A 19,514-nucleotide genomic window follows, 5' to 3' on the forward strand; every position below is an offset into this window, starting at 1 on the left:
ATTATTATTTTTTTTTCTTTTGTTCCAATGCTGAAAAGAACAGTTGAGAGTATAATTTTGCTAAGAATTTCGGCACATCACAATCTGAACTAAGAATTTTTAAGTTCCATATCCCGTCCCCACAATTCTCTCTCCGCTCCGCTGATAAAGACGTTCTGTGGATAACTTGTGTAATTATACAATGTCTGTTGGAGAATCGGATTCTCTCGATTTAAGAGGTAAATCCGATCGAATTTGAAAAGAACAATTAGTCCGTCTGAGTGATTTTATTTATTTAATGCTAAACCCGTTACGATCTTTATTCTTTTGTAGTTAGTAATTAATACCTTAAGACTCTAAAAATGTAAAAATGCAAACACGTATTGTCATCTTAAAATTTCTATTCTTATAAGTCATTCTTTGGTTGATCCAAAAAAGAGTACGCGCCCAATATTTCGTCGTTGATTTCCACCAACATCCTGCACGATGAATGCAGATTTCGCTGGAGTATTCGGGTGGACATGCATTAGCATGCCGACATAAATGCGAACATTAGTCCACCTTTACGAGCAAACGATCTTAAGGACGCACTCCCTCACATTCGGCCTGAAGTTTTCAAAATTTTACTCATGAAGTGCTCCTACAAAGTTTGAATCCAAGACCACAAAAGTTAGTGTATTAAATGGATGGAATTGCGAAGACCTTGTGGATTAGTGGAATCTCTCCCTTGTGTTACAAGATCAAGGGCAAGGATTTGATTGAACCTTGAATTTGGAGGCGGGACGGATAAAATAATTTCCATAGAAAATCCGGTCGATTGACACTCTTCAAAAAATTAAATGGAGTCAAACAAATAGATAAGTACATGGGTTTAAAAAATATTTTGCAAAAATGATTGTTTGAATCACTTATAAAAAAATGAATAAAAATATTTTCATCATCCGCGAAATTATTTAGCCATGAGTTGTTTTCGCTAATAAAAATATTGTTCATTGGTTAATTATTGCAAGTGATACGATCAATTGTTTTTAAAAAAAAAATTAATCATTTTTTGCGAAACAAATGGACATTAAAATGGAGAGCTGTTTCTTACGAATCTTTATAAACTCGTGGCTTAAAATATGCAAAATATTAAAATGTCGAATATCGGGGTCAAAATCAATTTTCTGTGATCGAATTTGTAAGGTTCATTGCATTTCCTACCATTCAACTCCAAGTGCATTCTTTACGCAACTTCTCTTCGGTTCGCACGTGAGAGAGGATCTCAATTTCACCCGTCTCGCAAACCTCAGTTGCGGTACCGTGACTTTGTATACCCGCAGTCTAACTCAACCTATTAGTTTAAGTTTCGAGGCGCCATAAGACAAATTAGCCGAATGCATGACCAGCATTAGTTGAAACTAACAAAGTTGACTAACCCATTTATTTGTATCATTCATAGTTTAATGAGCTTGATAACATGAAAATGTAGTAGACCCTATGAAACGAGCCATCGGAGTCAAAGTCATTCATTCGATACGACCAATTACAGCCACCATATTTCAACTGGGCATAAGTTGGGCAGCTATAAACTAGTATATATTAGATTATTGGATTAAATGCTCGTGATGTAGATGACCTCACAAGAGGTCGATGAATCGATCGTCGTTTCCATGACCTTAGACTTTATGTAACAGTATTATAACACCAAGTAGGGTTTGCAAGATGACAAATTCTAAAACTATAGCCCAGTCTCAGAGCCCTCCAAATTTGAAGTTTCAAAACTACACTACATAAGTGTATTCATAAATGACTAAGGGATATCATCTTGTCATTCCAATAAGACATATTAATTGACTGAGGAAAATTTCGGTTTGTTGTCATTTTCCCACCTGTAATTAGCACAAGAAATGAGTCAGAAAGAGATCGTCTACAAATAAAATGCTTTAGAAAATGAAAACGAAGATGCCATGTAAAAACAAGCATACGCCCACTTCGAGAAAGCTCTATTTAGATTTGTGTTTTTTTGTTCATGTTCAATGTAAGGAAAATGGAACGAGTATGTCGGAAATAATATAATGTATGAACTTATTCCATGCAGAGATCACGATCAGTCACCGAGCCCACATGCAAAAAAGCATCTCCTCGAGCAAAAGATTCGCGACTTCTTTTGTCTGAGATTGAGGACACTTCACATGAATTCTACACTCTCCCCATCATGATATTTATCTCCATGGGCATGGGATACCATTCCCTATGCTCTATATATGGTAAGTAATACTTTTGTAACATTCTATTTTGAGCATCGAATATGACCATCAATTAGAGTCATTAATTAATTGCGAGGGATGACTGCAAAAAAAAAAAAAAGAAAATTGAGTTTTGCACCCACATATCAAACATTGTTATTCGAAAATTTACCAAAAAAGTCCTAAAGCTATTTCGATTGTGCCAATTCAATACTAAATCTTTTTTTTTTCAAGCCAATTCAATCCTTCTAACCAATTTTTGCCGGTCAACGCCGACGTGAACGCCAACCGATGCTAACTTGAAAAATTTCTGATAATATTTCAATATTTTAAAATTATTTATTTATCTTCTTTTCTTTTTCTTTTTTTTTTCTTTCTCTTTTTTCCTTCCAGCCGGTCGTTAGCTTGCCGACAATTGGCGAGGTCGGCCTCACCCTCGCCGTCACTAGGCAAGCTCCTCGACTTCGCCAGCCCTCGCCTCCGGCCGGTGGAGGAAGTAGTAGACGAAATAAAAAAAAATAAGAATAAATAAATAATTTGAGAAAAATATGTATGTATTATAAAAAATTATACGTAAATGCCGGCCAGCCAAAGTTGACCGGATGGATTATATTGACACAAATGCGAAAGGTTTAGGACTGAATTGGTACAACAGTTTTAAGAATGAATTGACACAATTGCAACAAGTTTAGGACTTTTTTGATAATTTTCCTCATAGTCATCAAATCTTAAAACTAATAATATGCACTTCAATCAACCTAACACATTTAAGAAAATTATCCAATCAATCCTAAACTTATTATATGGATGTTAGCTCAGTCCTAAACTTTTCGATTTTACCACCTATCCTTCTAGTCAATTTTCAACGGATGTCGCAATGGTCCAGTCATCGTAGGCCGTTCTACATGGAATGCTGCCAGGTCAATGATTCCTGGCAAAATTTTGCCAAAAATGACCGCATTGAGATTTTGCACAAAGATTAAGGACTAAATTGTCAAAACTAGAAATTTTAAGATGGAATCGGCATCTATACAATAGGTTTACGATGGATTGGACAATTTCCCCAAGCACATTTACCTCCGCGCAACAGCAGACCCCACCCTACATTTCTTTCTTTGGAAATAGAAGGCAAAGTTAAGGTTGGCAAGTTGGTTTTGGGGCGAGGGTATTTTGGGAGGAAAATTGGAGAGTTCAAATAAGTGGGAATGGCACGATAAAACTTGGAATGAAAATTGAAATAGCAAAACTCATGGTGCGAATTGTGAGCTTTCAAAAGTCGGGATGGTGTTTGAAATATGAGTGCAAAACTCATATTAAATTATCCATTATTTTAATCATGAATTGGTTGGGATGCATCCTCCTTCAATCAAGCGTGGAAAATAAATAGGGCAAGTAAGCAAAATGAGAAAATTATCAAAAAAGCCATAAAACTATTGCAATTATGTTAATTCAGTTATAAACTTTTTTTTACCAATTCAAGTACTAAACATTTTGCATTTGTGTCGATTCGGTCTTTCTGGCCAAAATCACTACGTGACGCAACCGACGCTAACGTGGCCAATTCTAATAATATTTTAATATTTTAAAAAAAATCATTTTTTTTACCTTTTTTAAAATGCTTTTCTTTTCTTTTCTTTTCTTTTCTTTTCTTTTTATCTTCTTCTTCTTCCTCCTTAAGTCGGCCGCCGAGCCCAGTGACCGGCCGTAGGCAAGGGTCGGCGAAGCTCGCCCTTAGTGAGGCGCGATCTTGCCGGATCTAGGCGGGACTCGCCTTCGGCCGGTCACCGGGCTCGGCGGCCAGCTTGAGGAGAAAGGAAAAGAAGAGAAAAATAATAATAATAAATAAACATAAAAAAAATTGAAAAAAAATTATTGAAATTTGATCACACTAGCGATTTCCAATTAAAATTGGTTGGAATGATACAAAGCCATTTCCATCCCTCCTATTAGATTTCAAGTCAGATTAGCTGGTTGGCGCATAAGGGATCTCCAATCTGTCATTTTTATCTTCTTTCTTTTCTAGTAGGATTTTTCCTATCCAAAGTTATTCAACGTTCTAGTTCGTGATACGGCCGACTTGTATTCAATTATATCTTATTTGATGACACAACAAGAACACCGAATAGGATACAACTATTATGTCTGAAATTATATCTGATCTACTAAACTTCGCCCGAGAGGAACTCATAACTTTATGAGAAAAATTATCAAAAAAGTCCTAAACTTATTATAATTGTGTCAATTTGATCTTAAATCATTTTATTTTTTTTGCTAATTGAGTCCTAATTTTTTTTTTTTTCATTTGTACCAAATCAGTCCTCCTGGCCGGCCGACGCCGACGTGGTGTCGCCAGAGCTATCGTGGACAATACTTATAATACATTCCGATTTTCTATTATTATTATTTCCCTTTTCTTGTTTCCTTTTCTTACTTTTTTTTTTCTACTTTTGTAACCCACGGCAAGCAACCGGCGAGCTATGGTCAGCGTCGCTGGAGCTCACCAACTATTAGATGAGCGCCACGAAGCCTTCACCCGGACTTGCCGAGACATGGCCAAGGCGCTCGCGGCAGATCAAGGCGAGGGCAACCTCGCCATGGCCTCGGCCAGATCTGGGCCCCGCGGCCGCATGCGAAATCGACCATGGAACAGGGGACGTGGAACACAGGGAATGAATGTGCGAGCCGGGTTCTCTCTTTTTATGGATAACTTATTTCCTCTAATTGAGCATTCCATCCGCATGTAAAGTTTTTTAAAAAAAATCTTATTTATTACGAGAAAGCCCATTTTAAATAGCCGATAAAATTCAATTCATAGTGTGTCACTAACCTCCCGAATAGTATAAAACGAGATATGGAGTTGTTTACACTTTTCAAGAAGAACCAATGATTTGACGATATATTTCCTAAATTGATCGTTTCCATTGCTTTGAACTAAAAATCTTTCATCATTCACGAAAATATTCAATCATATGTTATTGTTGATAATAAAAATATTTTTTATTAATTAGTAATTTCAAGCAATACAAACGATCGTTTTTGGCAAAGTAGTTTCTAAATCATTTATTTTTCGAAGGACAAACCGAACCTTAATAGTATGGGAAATTTAATTTGTGTCATGCGCCTAACCAAACACGGAATCCATTCATTTATTCATCTGTGTATCCTACCCAAGATCTTAAATCAGTAGTAGACATAGTCATTTCACTGTAAACGTTATCATTTCTTCTTGATAGAACACTCATAAAACATAACTAACTCATAAACACGTTTAGTCCTTGGTAATTCACAAAAACGTCTGTTAATTTACAATAAAACGATCACTCTCACCATTGTGACGCACCTAAGGAGACAAAAACAAGGGAAATTTTCCAAAAATGGTTTGAAGTATTTTCATTTTCTCAAATAATGATCTAAAGTTGATTTTAGTTCAAATAAGGGTCTCAAGTGCCCTCATTGTCTCAAATAAGAGCATGAAGTGAATTTTGTTTCAAATAAGTATCTAAAGTGACTTTATTTGTCTAAAAAGGGCCCGACTCACTGGTTAGTAGGAGCATTTTGGTCATTTAGTATTTTTTTTTGTTATTTTATTATTTTTTTCCTTTCAATTTTTCAAAAACTAGAAGTAAAAAAACAAATGAAACACGGGCATGAGAGCCGCCTCTCACCCGTGGTCGCCACCCCACCACCGATCTCCGGATCTGCGGAGGGTCACCGACCCTCACCCAGGTCCGGGGAGGGCCGACGAGCCTCTCCCAAATCTGGGAGAGGGTCAAGGCCCCTCGCCTGGGTCGGTGGGGTCGTCGGTCATCACCGCCACCCCACCGGCATTGGGGCGATAGTCACAAGCGGGAGGGCACCCCCCTTCCACCCGTGTTTTCCTCTCTCTTTTTTAGTTTTACTTTTTTATTTTTAATTTAATTAACAAAAAATTAGGTTAAACTTATATTTTGACCAAAAAAAAATACTCCCGATCGGTCGGAATATTTAGCCGGCTAGCGAGATTAGGCCCTTATTTGAAACAGTGATCGACACTTCGGATATTTATTTGAGACAATGAGGGCACGTCAGCCCCTTAGTTGAAACAATGTGAAATTCCAAAAAAGGCCTAAAGTGCTCTAATTTTCTCAAATAAGGATATGAAGTGAATATTATTTCAAATAAAAACTTGAAGTGCCCTTTTTGTTTCAAATAAAGTTTGAAATGATTATTGTTATTTCAAATAAGGGCCTAGCCTAGCTCGCTGGCCGGCCGGGCAAATTTTTCGGCCGATCAAAGATGTTTTTGTTAAAATATAATTTTAACATAATTTTTAGCTAACTTAAATGAGAAATAAAAAAACTAAAAAAATAAAATAAAAAAACAAAACGGGCAGAATATAGGCTCTCTCCCAGATCGGGGAGAGGGTCGCGGCCCTCGAAGTTAGCGAGCCCGTTATCGTGCGGTTAGGAAAGTACGTGCTCGAACGAGATCGGCCAAGTGAATTGAGTCTGGTTGGTGGCTAGACCTGGCTGAATTCTTCAGGAAATAAGAGAGAGAGAGAGAGAGAGAGAGAGAGAGAGAGAGAGAACATCTTCCAACACCTCAGAGCAACTGATGATTTGTCGGTGCTGTCAGACCCCAAAATTCAAAAAATGTCGGCAATAGTGGACATTCATGCATTGAGTTTGCACCGAATTCTCCCCCACTCTCTCTCTCTCTTTCGCGTGCGGGTTTTGTCGAGATCCCTGAAATTATGCCGGAATCGGACCACTTTGACTTTGTCCGTGGCCACGCCTCAATTCTGTGGATTGGTCTGCAACTGGCTGGACATGCCTTTCAATCTCTGATTTCTTGCACGTGATCATATTTGACCGATCTTGTCTCCGTCCCCACCACAAAAGACAAAAAAAAAAATTTTGAGTTCATTAACAATTCAATCGATCCAAAACACTCGACAAAATATTTGAGTTCACATGACGCGTGTGGCTCGATTTTGGAAAGAAACTTTGGGGAAAATTAAATGGATTTTATGTGAGAGTTTTTTTTTTCCTTAATGCAAATAGTATTTCACCCGCGAAAATTTAAAAGTACTTTGAAAGGCAATTTTGATATAAATGTCGTTTAGCAAAACTCGTACTCGTAAAGTACTTTTGTTGCTATACATGTTGATTTGGGCAAATTGGCCAACGACCTTAGGCGTCACTTGGGTGGCGCGACATCGAGCGAGATTGGCCGACACGAGATATAACTCACCGCCGGTTGGTCGATTGCTCACCAGGGACATCATGTAAGGCGAGGGCAGAATTGAAAAATAGAAAAATGTATTAGCATTCCCAAAATGCTCAAAGCATAAACGCACCTTCAAATTTACCTTCAGCTAAAGGTCTGGAGGCATTTCAAAATGTAATTGTACCACCCCAAAATTCTTCAAAAAAAAATTGTCAATTGCTCAAACGCGCTGTCCCCAAGAAGACGAACGAGGGCACGTTTTGGGATTTGCGTCTTGTCTGTTCCGAAAATCATGAACCCACGTGCATGAGCATGTGCCCAGGACAGGGCTTGTGCCTATGGACAGGCCACACGTACATGATGACCCGCATACCCCACTTGTGTTAAGGAGAACGTTTGTCTTTGATGTAACTCCTTATGTTGTGTCGTAGTTTCTGTGCTGTGCCATTCTAAGCCATAGTCTCCACTTTGTGGCCGCAATTGGTGTTTGGTGAACCATTTTCCGCCTCTTCAAAGTCGCGTGCCGCTAGAAGGATCTTGATTCTCTAGATTCAGAACCAATCGATGATCTATTCGAGATTGTCATGGTATCATCATTTGCAATATTATTAACGGTGATATCTTAACAAGGTAAGTCGAGTTGTTAAGTTCGGACGATCTCGCTATCATAAAGTACTTCATGAAGTGCTGCTGCTGTGCAGCTTTTGTAATGTAAATCTTAAAATTCGAAGGTAAATTCAGTTCCTTCATGTTACATAACGAGCTGTCATTGACATTATACATTTCGGACGTGAATCAACCGATGATATGGAGCTACATAGAGGCCAAGATACAAGCCGACTCAACTAGTCCCCGAATCGCGACAGAGTATGTCTTGCGAGAAGGAATCAACTCACAAAGAGAAATAAATGAGGTCTACAAACAAGGCAAAATGTCAAGTATGCGCTCCATTTTGTTCAATGCATATTTGCAAATCCAATGGGCCGCTTGATAAATCAATTCTATAGACCCGTCTTTTATATAAACAAGAAAGAAACAGAGCAGAGAGCGTGTCTAAATGTGCAGCTCAAAACGTTTGTGCAATGCCAAGCATAAGAACCCGTTGGAACGATCATTTCAAAATAATGATAATAGACGGAGGGAAATATGCTCCAATTTTGAATGAATTTTGTCTTTTTCGTCAATCTATAACCCCCACAACAAAATAAAAATAATAGATAAACAAATAAAAACAAACTTGTCGATTTTCTTTCAGAGCAAGAGAAGGCGCAATTATTAGAAGACTCTACGGACCACGTTCTCCCAAGACTTGCAAACACTTGAGGTTGGACTCGAACGGCGCGGGGTTCCTGCGAGGTGTCGGCGACTTTTGAGCCCCATTTTCATAGGCCACCACTCAGGTAGGATTTAAATTAAATTCACTTCTGTGCGAAACGAAATCAGGCTGATAAACCGGTTTTACTGTCGCGAAGCTTGGGCACGACACGACATGATCCGCTTGAATGTCGACACGACCTAAAACGTCTACATCGAAGGGATTCTTCGGCATGCTAAACATCGATTCTGATACTTTTAAACAAGACCACATGAATGAGGAACACCAATTATTCGCATGCTAAAGCCAAACGCTAGTGCTACACTGCAATCCTCGTGGGACTTCACACGGTCTCGCTAAGACAAACATCAGACCGTAGACATTGAGGCTCATTGTCAAACTATAGTCTATCGCAATACGTAGTCACTTTCTGCCTGCAAAACGTCACGTTAAACTCCGGTCACGATGAACTCTGAACCAGTGGTTGCACTCTACAAAAGTCCACGAGTAGCTGAGGAGGAAAGCAAATTCTCTAGAAACAATATGTACATTAGTCTCTCCAAAAGAAGTAAGCCACTGAGCAAGAGCAAACATGAATAGATACGAGAATACTTGACTCACGATAGAAACCTCAACGACGACGAAGTCTGTCCCAAGAGGGAACCGCCAGCAAACTACGAAACCAGTTTGGAATCCCAAGGAAACTCCAAATTCTCGCGTTCAGAAGCTGCCTATCTGCACTCTGCATGGTAGAGAGAATAACCGGTTACAGCAATTTTGGTCCAGTTATGGACGACCTACCTCCAAATACATCTACATTCAAATGGTCTTCTCGACACGAGTTAAGTTGTTTTGCCAACTATTATAGGGAAAACATATTCTAAGTATCAATGGTGAAGACATTAAATATATTGGAATGGACCCTTGATCATAGAGAGTTACATTCTTTTGAGAGCAACACGGGGACCATGTGACGAAAAGTTTAAAACCTAACTATCACCACAACAAAGGCTAAGGGGAAATACTGTGCTAAGGAAGAAGGATCACCACTTCAATGCCCAATCAGCGGTATGCAGAAGCAACTCCTGGATAAGAATAAACAGAAGAAACCGAAAGATTTGCCTCGCGCGAGGCAACGGTTTCATGCATTGTTCTTGCAAGAGGAACAGCATCTGCTTGGGCAGGACCATCATGAGAAGCTGTATTATAATGCGGGGGGTAGGATAACTTCAATTCCTTGTATGCAAGAGGAGCAGCATCTGCGTGGGCAGGGCCATCTTGAGAAGCTATATTGTAATGCGGTTGGTAGGATACCTGCAATTCCTTGCATGCGAGAGGAGCAGCATCTGCTTGGGCAGGACCATCATGAGAAGCTATACTATAACACGGCTGGTAGGATACCTGCAATTCCTTGTATGCGAGAGGAGCAGCATCTGCTTGGGCAGGACCATCTTGAGAAGCTGTATTGTAATGAGGGTGGTAGGATAGCTGCAATTCCTGGTATGCGAGAGGAGCAGCATCTGCTTGGGCAGCTCCATCATGAGAAGCTATATTGTAATGCGGTTGGTAGGATAGCTGCAATTCCTTGTATGCATAAGAAGCTGGCTGCGACTGTATGACGGAGCTAAAGCAAAATGACAATACTATCAGAATTCAGAAGCCTCTTAAATTCTTCGAGCTTCCCGGTCAATGATATGAAAACAAATAAACAAAATCTTCATAAATGTAATGAAAGTTCATCGCCAAACACATATCCTAGGTACTTTTCCACCTTCGATAGTTTGTCTCTTCCACAAACAGTTTTTTCTATGAACTAAACCTGAGTATCCATTTTGCACCAAAATACAAAAGGAAAACAAGGAATTTAAAACTAGAAGAGTTTTAATGATTACAACATTGCTGCATGTACCCAGGTTATCAATGTTTATTCTCTCCTTCACTACATTAAAAACATGGGATTACCTCTCACATCATCCCCTAGATTCCTCTCATTTCAGTATTTAGAGTGAGTCCCATTTTTGGGCCATAAGGTAGAACACACAAAAGAAATAACGGCAGAACCATTTTAAACAAAAATAACCTTTCATAAATTAAGTGTGACGCAGATGACATAAACAATAACTTGAAAAAACGTTGATGAACGTGAATCTTCTCACAAGAAAGCACTGGTCAGCCTAAGCAACATGACAAACTATTGGAAGACATATCGCTAGCATAAGTGAAATACCAAAAATGTTAATTTTATATAATCTCTGAAGACAGCAAGAAACCTCCAAAGATCATCCCACAGCAACAGTTCCTACTGGCTAGAGATAACGCCATAGGATCCCTCGCTAGCACAGCTGCAGACACAAAGCAATGCATTTTCCTTCAATTAGCCTGCCTTCGGCTCTCAGTCCACATTGCCATGTACTTGCTATTTCCAATTACTTTACTTTTCCGATAAGATTCATCTCATCTAATGTGATGCCCTCAACACTAGAAAACTCATAATAATTGTGGGTCTTCAAAAGTGAATCAATTAGTACCACAAGGAAGTAATCAATTTGTGACACTAGTAAATTAGATATGCTATTGCCCAAGCAAGGTTCTTTATGTGACACTAATATTAGAGAATATATAGTTGCATAATACCTTCTATATGGATCATGCACAGAACATTGTGGTTCTTCAGGGAAGTATGGCTGATGAACTTCTGCAGAAATTTGTGAGCCACCTTTATGAGGAAGAGCAAGTTGCCGAACATAATAGCAGGACTCCATAACTGGTTCTATCAGTCCCATATGATTTTGTGATCCATATTGCTCATACCGCACTCGTGGAAGGGAGCTTTCATATTGCTGCCTAGGAATGGCCTGGGAACTGGTGTGCTGCCTCCAAGGTAGATACAAGTCCCCTGGAGGAGGAAACCCTGCCATTGGCTGCAGATGTTTCCCCAGAGCATAAACTGGTCGAGCACACTGAATCGTTTCATAGGGAAAGGCAACAGAAGAAGGTTGTATTGCATCTATTGGTCTATACAATGATACCAGAGACCTCACCTAGAGCAAAGATAAAGCCCATCAGAATTTTTTCAGCCCATGTATTCCTTTTGTTGCCAATAAAGTGAATGACATCTACCTGCTTTCCGTTGAGCTCCTGTCGAAACTTAGAACGGCTAACATAATTATCCTCAATTGCTTTCTTGAAAACACTCTCAGGAATAGGTAAACACTCTTTGAAGATCCTAAACCTCACCTAGATCATGGAAAAAAGTGAGACAACCGTCAACATAATAACTTCCTGAAGGCACTAGGAACATAAGATATCCATTAAAGAAGAAAAATATTGCTGAAAATAAGTAATTAGCTCAAAACCAAAATCATTGAAAACACCAAGAACTGGCAAATGCAGTTCTTTCATCTCTATCATATTCAGTGCAACTGGCTGTCTACAAGCGCAAACAGAATTTTGCTGTAATGACCAAGAAAGAAATTACACATTGATCAGAGACTCTTGCTTTTCATTCTCCAGAACATGGAACAAATTAATGCTGACAAGTTCCTCCATGCCACAACTGTCAGACTCAACGCTATATCTGAACAGTCAGGCAACGACTCATGCTCTTCACTTTCCCACAATAACCATAAATTAGAAAGCTTTTCTATTAAAGCATTGACACTTAAGCAATGACAGACTTTTTCTCCTTCTGAATGAAAAAGATTTTGTTAAACAGGTACCGAGGGGTGCCACCTTTATACGTATTCACTTAGAAGAGAGTCCATTAAAAGTGTAACTTGAACTTCTTTTGGCCAGGATCGTAACTTGAACTTGTACGAGCATAAGTAAATATTTGAGTCATGTGAGATTTAATGGGACCACTGCCAATTGTTCTAAAAGAGTAAGCTATTAGATAAGGGCACGGTTTAATATTTATATATTCTAACACTCCTTCTCACGCTTAGTCCGATCTTTTTGCGTAGTACTAAGCGTGGAAATATTTAATTGGGGAGACAAATAGGGGCCTGAAAAGATTAAAACTCAGAATCTCCTACTTTAATACCATATGAGATTTTGTAGGACCACCGCCAATTGCTCTAAAAGCTTAAGCTCTTGGGTGGAGGAAGACTACATGAATATAAAGAGTATATAGGACCCGTTGTCAAGCAATATGGGATAACAACTTTAATATTGAATTGTCTTATCTTATTAGTTCCCTTCCTTAAATTTACAGCAAATAACCAACTTTTCTACATTCTAGTTCTTCTTCCCATAATTTACTAATTTTGCCTTCTTTTTATGTGAAATACAAATAACAATCGCTATGCTACATAATCACCAATTAGCTTTATAAATCTAATCAGCAGTTCCTCATGGATTGTAGCATATGGATTTGTCAATAAATTAAAAAAATTTGTTCTTCCGAGGATGTTTAAATCATAACACACACAGCTACAATACCTTCATATTACATTGGCAAGAACTATGTCAAACATCATCCACGTCAGCACTTGACACCAAAGAGACTATTATTTACTTTTGAGAATTATAATCTTCAATATTAAATACAAACCTCAAAATGACAAATAAAACCATATAAAAGCAAACAGCAGAATCATTCCAAAGAGCACACTAAACATGAGATATTTTTAGCCGCCACCCAACTCTAGGAATGGCAACAGGTTCAGTTAAAATGAGTTCCAACTAGCTCAAATCCTATAGTAGGACAACAATTAGGCATCAAGGTTGTAGGACTAGTTTGGGTACCGTTTAGAAAACTTATAAGGCTTGGCAAAATAGTTGCTGATTTCTCCAACCCCGACTATCAATCTAATATAATACCTCTATTGTAATACACTAGATCCTTCAGATAATTATACAAACTATCCGTGTATTTCTATAACAATTTCTTCAAAATACTCAAAGCGAGCAACTAGACCAGTATGGGCGGTACATAGTTCTCGATTGCTTACAGATCAGGTTCGGGACAAGTTCTGGTCATAATCAGGACTATTGGAATTGAAATGCGCTCAGCAATTCCTAAGTCACCTCAGTCCAACAAATACCTGCCCATCCAACTCCAAAAAACCACGAAAAGACAATAATAAATAAAAGATAAGGAAACTATCTAACTTCGCCACTTTTTTATGAAAAAGCAAGTGAGACAAAAGCTCGCAAAGCATAAGAGCCAGAGGTGGTACCAGAGTCCAGCTAGCCAAAAGAGTGCATTTCCTCAATAAACACAAGAAACAGTGATTTATTCAAAATCAATCAATAAAGAACCATGTTGCATGCTTATATCATCAACCAATACTCCAGCACACTACATTCAACACAATGCTAATTCCACTCTCAAGATGGAGTAAATAGATGATCTTGAAAATTCCTTGATACCTGGGAAGGAAATTTCCGGTCAAATGCCATGGGCTCTATGTCCAAAGCTCCCCCAGATGTCGCCTCGTATACACCATAGAGAAGTTTTAAGTCAAAATCAAACAAGAATAATTTTGCACCTGGCTTGACTTTCTTCACTACTTCCAATTGTCCCATAGGTAGCCCAAAAACACGATATTGATAACATTCTGGCTTTGTTTTCCCACTACACATAAAAATAAACCCCGCAACCCTTTCACTATCCTTTTCCACTTTCTTCCCCTCATGTGTCGCAGATGGGGTTGGTTCGATGGTATGACCACCCTCCAATGGAATGACACTTGCAGGACGAGCCTCCAGAATACCAATGAGATTAGAAGGAGGCCCACCACCAGGTGCAGAAGTCGCTATCATCTTGGAATGTGTCTTAAAAGTGCCCTTCCTTATCTTTTTAGTTGCTTTCCTCAGAGAGGGCCCTGGGTGCTTATTCTTCTTGCGTTTCATCTTAGCCGTGGAGAAACTGCAACAACCATAAACTGGATAATATTTGCAAGTTTCACACCCAAATCAATCTATAAACTCGAGAGACATTTAATCTTGTAGCCCTCTTTAGGTTCATAACTGAAGGTAACCTAATGATCAAGGACGTTGTAGAGACTCTTTTTCAATTTCATACTTTCATAAGACATTGATACATCCACCAAAATTCAAATATGTAGGAGAGCATATGTGCTCATAAAGAATCTTGTAACTTCACCGACGGAAATTGAACTAGATTGAGCCGCAACTCCCGCAGAAGTGCTCAATAGACCTTTTCACATGCATAATCAAATTGTCGCATGCCCTAGGAGTCAAAGGATGTAACACCTCCAAAATAAACTGTTTAGTAGCTTCAAAATGAAGGCCGATAGAAGAGCAAGATTACATGGATAGAGGAGTAAAGGCCAAGCTTTGACCACATGGTAAAGGTAAAAGGAGTTTTCGAAATAGATTTCCCTAGAATGATTTGCTCACTATATGTAATTACCAAACACCCAGCCCAAGATCAAGTCTATCAAATTTTAACATGTTTTCAAGAAATGACCATATATTCAGTCAGGCAAGTCAAAAGGTCAACCGTAGTCAACCAAAGATACAACCACAACACAAAGAAGTCCTAATCACCATGGGTCTATTGGAATTTCAGTGGACCTGGTGGCTGTCACGAACCAAATACAACATAAGTAGACCTATTCTTCTTTAATCCAGCACATGGTGCTCATCTGATTTCTTATCACAGTCCTTGTTGGTGACAACCTGCCTCCATTGCAACGCCTCTCGCGGTCTCTGTTTAATTACAGCATTAAGGAATCTTCCAATACCTTAACTTCTTTGTTGCTGTTAATTGCCTCCAGATCATGTCCATAAAATCTTATCCATGCAATGCTAATCTAAGAAGCTTCAAGCTTATAGGCAAAGAAGAAAAGGAAAACCAAAAAAAAAAAAAAACTAGTCATGTTGACCATCCAACGCATTTTATTCATTAATTTGATTGCTGCTAGATTTTGCGAGCTTACTTTCTAGCCTCTAGGTCCATGAACCTCAAGATTATTAGTCGTGTACAAAGAAGGTCACTTATTTCTCAATTCTCCAATAAAGCACAGTAATTACAGAATCGGCCATCAAGACCCAAGGGTTCATAGATAGAAAGCCTAAATATAATTTCTTGAGATATACCCCAGCAATGGTCAAGAGTCAACCATATGCAGGCTGATAACTCGAGGTTAAGTTGAATTTGGCATAAATTTTGAAAGTTCCGCAAAATAAGTACTTTACAAGTTATGCTCCAAAGCTGAATAGTCAATGTCAATTAGAAAATAACTTTGAAACAGTACTTTGACCCCGTCAAGTAACATCTCATGACGCCAAAGCATCAAGGGGACCACAGTGAGGAAGCAAGGAGCAGGGTAGCAAACGTGGGGTATATGCATCAGCTCCTCACCACTGGACTTCTCCATACTACCAGAAAAGCCAATCTCAACTTTTGCCTTCCGATTCTAGGATCCTCGGGACATTTTTCACATTGCCACCAGTTGTCAAACCACACATTGAAAGCAAGATGAACATAACATAGCACCAGAAGAGGACTCCATTCAGCCATTCCCAGAGCCAGCCTAACATAACTTAGAGCTGAATTCTCCTGCTCGCGTCAAACAGAATGAGAAATCAAACCACATCCTTTCGAGAAGCAGTTCACCCAAATAGGCACAGAATCGATCCAAGCAAATGGCCGACAAAACAGAAATCGAGATACAAAGCGTGCATATCCATTTGACGCAGCTCCAAAGAAGAATGCTAACTCGCGAACTTTAGCATGCCAAGCGACCTCCCGATTACAATCCACAAGGTGCTGCGCACCAAACTCGGCAACCAAAAACCGGAACAAAGGAGAAAGAAAAGATCAACCGTGTCTATAGCAGAAGATTCCGCGAAAAACCATCGAATTGGGAGCGTCGTCGCTTCACTGATCGACCGCACGAAAAAGGCTTCCACAGAAAGCCGCAAGAGAGGCGCGATCAGAGGCAGAGACATGAGAGAAATGCACCTGCAATGGCGAGCTTTCTCGACACTCGAAAATGGCCGAACGAACGAACAAACGATCGAAGCGAAGGGGCTCGTCAATCTTGAAGGCGCGAGATTGTGCCGAGAGTGACGAGACTGTCGACTGATCACGGCGGAGCGTGCGGATGATCGAACGAGCAGAACGGTTATCTCTCGCTTCGCCCGTGGGATGCGAGCGGGTTGACGGAGCCAAGCGGGCCGGGCTTTTCCCCAAACAGTACCCGGAACTAGCCCGAATTCAAATGATAAATTAAAACAGAAAAGGATAAATCCAATAAAATTCTGAAAAAACTTGCTACGAAAATGCAACCTGATGTTCGGATTTGTTTTTTTAATGGAAAACCGTTTCCGCGAAATTATTTTTTGAAATTTCCGGTGTTTGGCAGAATGGACAGCTAATCGATCTACAAAAAGAGTTTTCTATGAACCGAAAATAACATGCTTAGATCGGGAAAAAAACAAATTCCCCTTATGATAAAATAAAAAAAAATCAATTTTCTTAAACCGCCAAACAAGTAAAAATTAATTATTTTGCAGTAAAATAATTTTCATCGAATATACTTTCTTCCATAACGAAATTTTCAATAAAATAAACACACTCTTAAGATGTTAAGGGTAAGAAAAACCTTACCCTAACGAGCAAAAATATTTTCCACCCATGACAAATATCATCAAAGCAGGTTTCTTACTATATGAGCGAATGCTTGAAAAAAGGTTCATCACCATGTTTCAAGAGTAAGAGAAATCTTCGTCGATTTGCTAAGAACGAGAGAAGCATAACAGGCGAAAGAAAACGCTAACGAAAGAACACAATTAACTCGAGATGTCACATTGTCGGGACTCGGGAAGAGTGCAAGTGGCTGGAGATTACGAACAATTTCGATCGAGGAAGCAATAGATTGAATTTAGCGACTTGTTCCGTTGGGCGAGCATTTGTTTCATATAAATCCCAAGGGAGTGAAGATGATTGTTGAAGAAAGCAAGGAACAAAATAGCCCGCAACGAGGGCGTCGGGGAAATTGATTGGGGGAAAGTGTCGATGTCCGATTTCTTCCATACCCATTTGGGTTGAAAAGTGATGCCTTGTGGCACCGGGATGAAGTGTGAGAGATGCACAGAGATTGATACAATCGGTCCATGGAAGCGATATCGGGGTGCCTATGCCAAGAATCGAAGGATGAGAAGTTTATCATCTTAAATGATCTCTAAAGGCTGGGATGGCCTACAAATTCCTGTACACAAACTAGTCGAGAAGTAATGCCGTTCTATTGATGATGGCCTGTAGGCTCCTATGCATAAACCGGTAGAGAGATAATTGATGATGGCCACAGGCAGAAACTAGTTGTTAAACTGAAGCAATCTCGTTCCAAGAGCTGGATGTCCGAGCTAAATTGATATGACATGGTCAATTACAAGGATCAATTAGCCACATAATAAAGGGCGGTATGGGCTCGTCTTGGTTAGGAAACTTTGGATCCGTGGCTCAAGGGACAAAGTCATCGCTCACTCGAAGATGTTGCGCCCGCCCCGCTGATAATATTTGCGGAATTTCGTGCAAATCCACACGGGAAGCCAAAGAGGGATGCCCTTTCTTCTTCGTCTCTACAATCAAAGACGGCCTAATACTATAAAAATAAAAAAATAATAATAATAAAATAAATAAAATAAAATCTTCAAACTTTAACCTCTATTCTAATTATATCCAAAAAAAATTTGTCTAGTAAAAATCCTTAACTTTAGCCTAAGTCTCAATTATGTTCAAAACTCAACTTTCACTTTGATTCCAATTCTATCGGCATGATACCCAAAAAATCCTTTATTTTAGCATTTGTCCCAATTATATCCAAAAGAAAATTATGAACTCCAAACTTTTACTTTTGTCTCAATTTTATCGCGATTAGCTTTTTGTCCATAATCACTATCAGTTAATCATATGCGGCTCGAATTTTCTTGCCGAACTTATCAATGAATTTTCGAAATTCGAAAAAAGCGGGTTTCAAAGACGACGAGGTTTGAGATTGTTTGTGCAAATAATCGGATCTCCATGTCTAACCGTTTTTTGGGCTGTTGAGGCTTGGGAGAATTCGAAGCTCGTTGTCTTGAGTGGCTCTATATCTCTTAGGAACGCGTAGGGGAAGCGGACAACGTAAGAGAAATTGCGGGATTTTTTCATGGTAGCTTTGTTGAGGTGTAATTCATTAATAACACGAAAATGTCACTTAGGATTAACTAACGGTAATTATGACCAGAAGGCTAACAATGGTACAATTGAGACAAAAGTAAAAGGTGGAGATTTTTTATGAGACAAAATTTTTTAGATATAATTAGGACAACTGCTAAAGTTAAGGGTTTTTCTGGATATTAAATCGGTAGAATTGGGACAAGCACCCCAACACCGCTTCCATGAACCAAGCAGAGTCAGTTTGCACAAGCACCCCGACACCCCCCCAACCCCCCTCCCCCTCTTCCCTGGGCAACCGGTGTCGATTGCACCGCCGGTCAGCAGCACGAGCTGCAGCAAATTGTAAATTTATTCTCCATCGGAATTTGGTTTGATATTCATCCTTTTCTGCCCTTACATCTGTTGGACTCCTCTCTAGATCTGCCCCTCCTGTTTTAGTCCTACTGCTCAAGAAAACCTGATGATATTCCATGTTTTTTTTATAATTTAACAGGCTGGTTCGGGTCCTTCATTTATTGACCTGAAACCGGAACCGACCCAAAGGTTTCGGTCGGCTCGACATACTAGGTTCTGTTCGACACCCCCTAGTGGTTGCGGTGATCAAATCTCGGTTGTGAAATCTGAAACCAGTGTCCGCAAGATGGTCAAG

General features: G+C 39.3%; 1 protein-coding gene across 1 annotated transcript; it reads right to left on the reverse strand.

Moving 5' to 3' along the window:
* Nucleotides 1–9,613: 9,613 nt before the first annotated feature.
* LOC115747424 lies at nt 9,614–16,916 on the reverse strand. Its single transcript, XM_030683583.2, has 5 exons — nt 16,667–16,916; nt 14,104–14,602; nt 11,851–11,967; nt 11,365–11,771; nt 9,614–10,354 (listed from the first exon to the last, which is right to left on the reverse strand). Exons 2-5 carry the CDS (start codon nt 14,584–14,586, stop codon nt 9,793–9,795), a joined length of 1,569 nt encoding a protein of 522 aa, XP_030539443.1. The 5' UTR covers nt 14,587–14,602; nt 16,667–16,916; the 3' UTR covers nt 9,614–9,792.
* Nucleotides 16,917–19,514: the final 2,598 nt, after the last annotated feature.

Source organism: Rhodamnia argentea, chromosome 5, assembly GCF_020921035.1.
Source record: "Rhodamnia argentea isolate NSW1041297 chromosome 5, ASM2092103v1, whole genome shotgun sequence".
Classification (NCBI taxonomy): domain Eukaryota; kingdom Viridiplantae; phylum Streptophyta; class Magnoliopsida; order Myrtales; family Myrtaceae; genus Rhodamnia; species Rhodamnia argentea.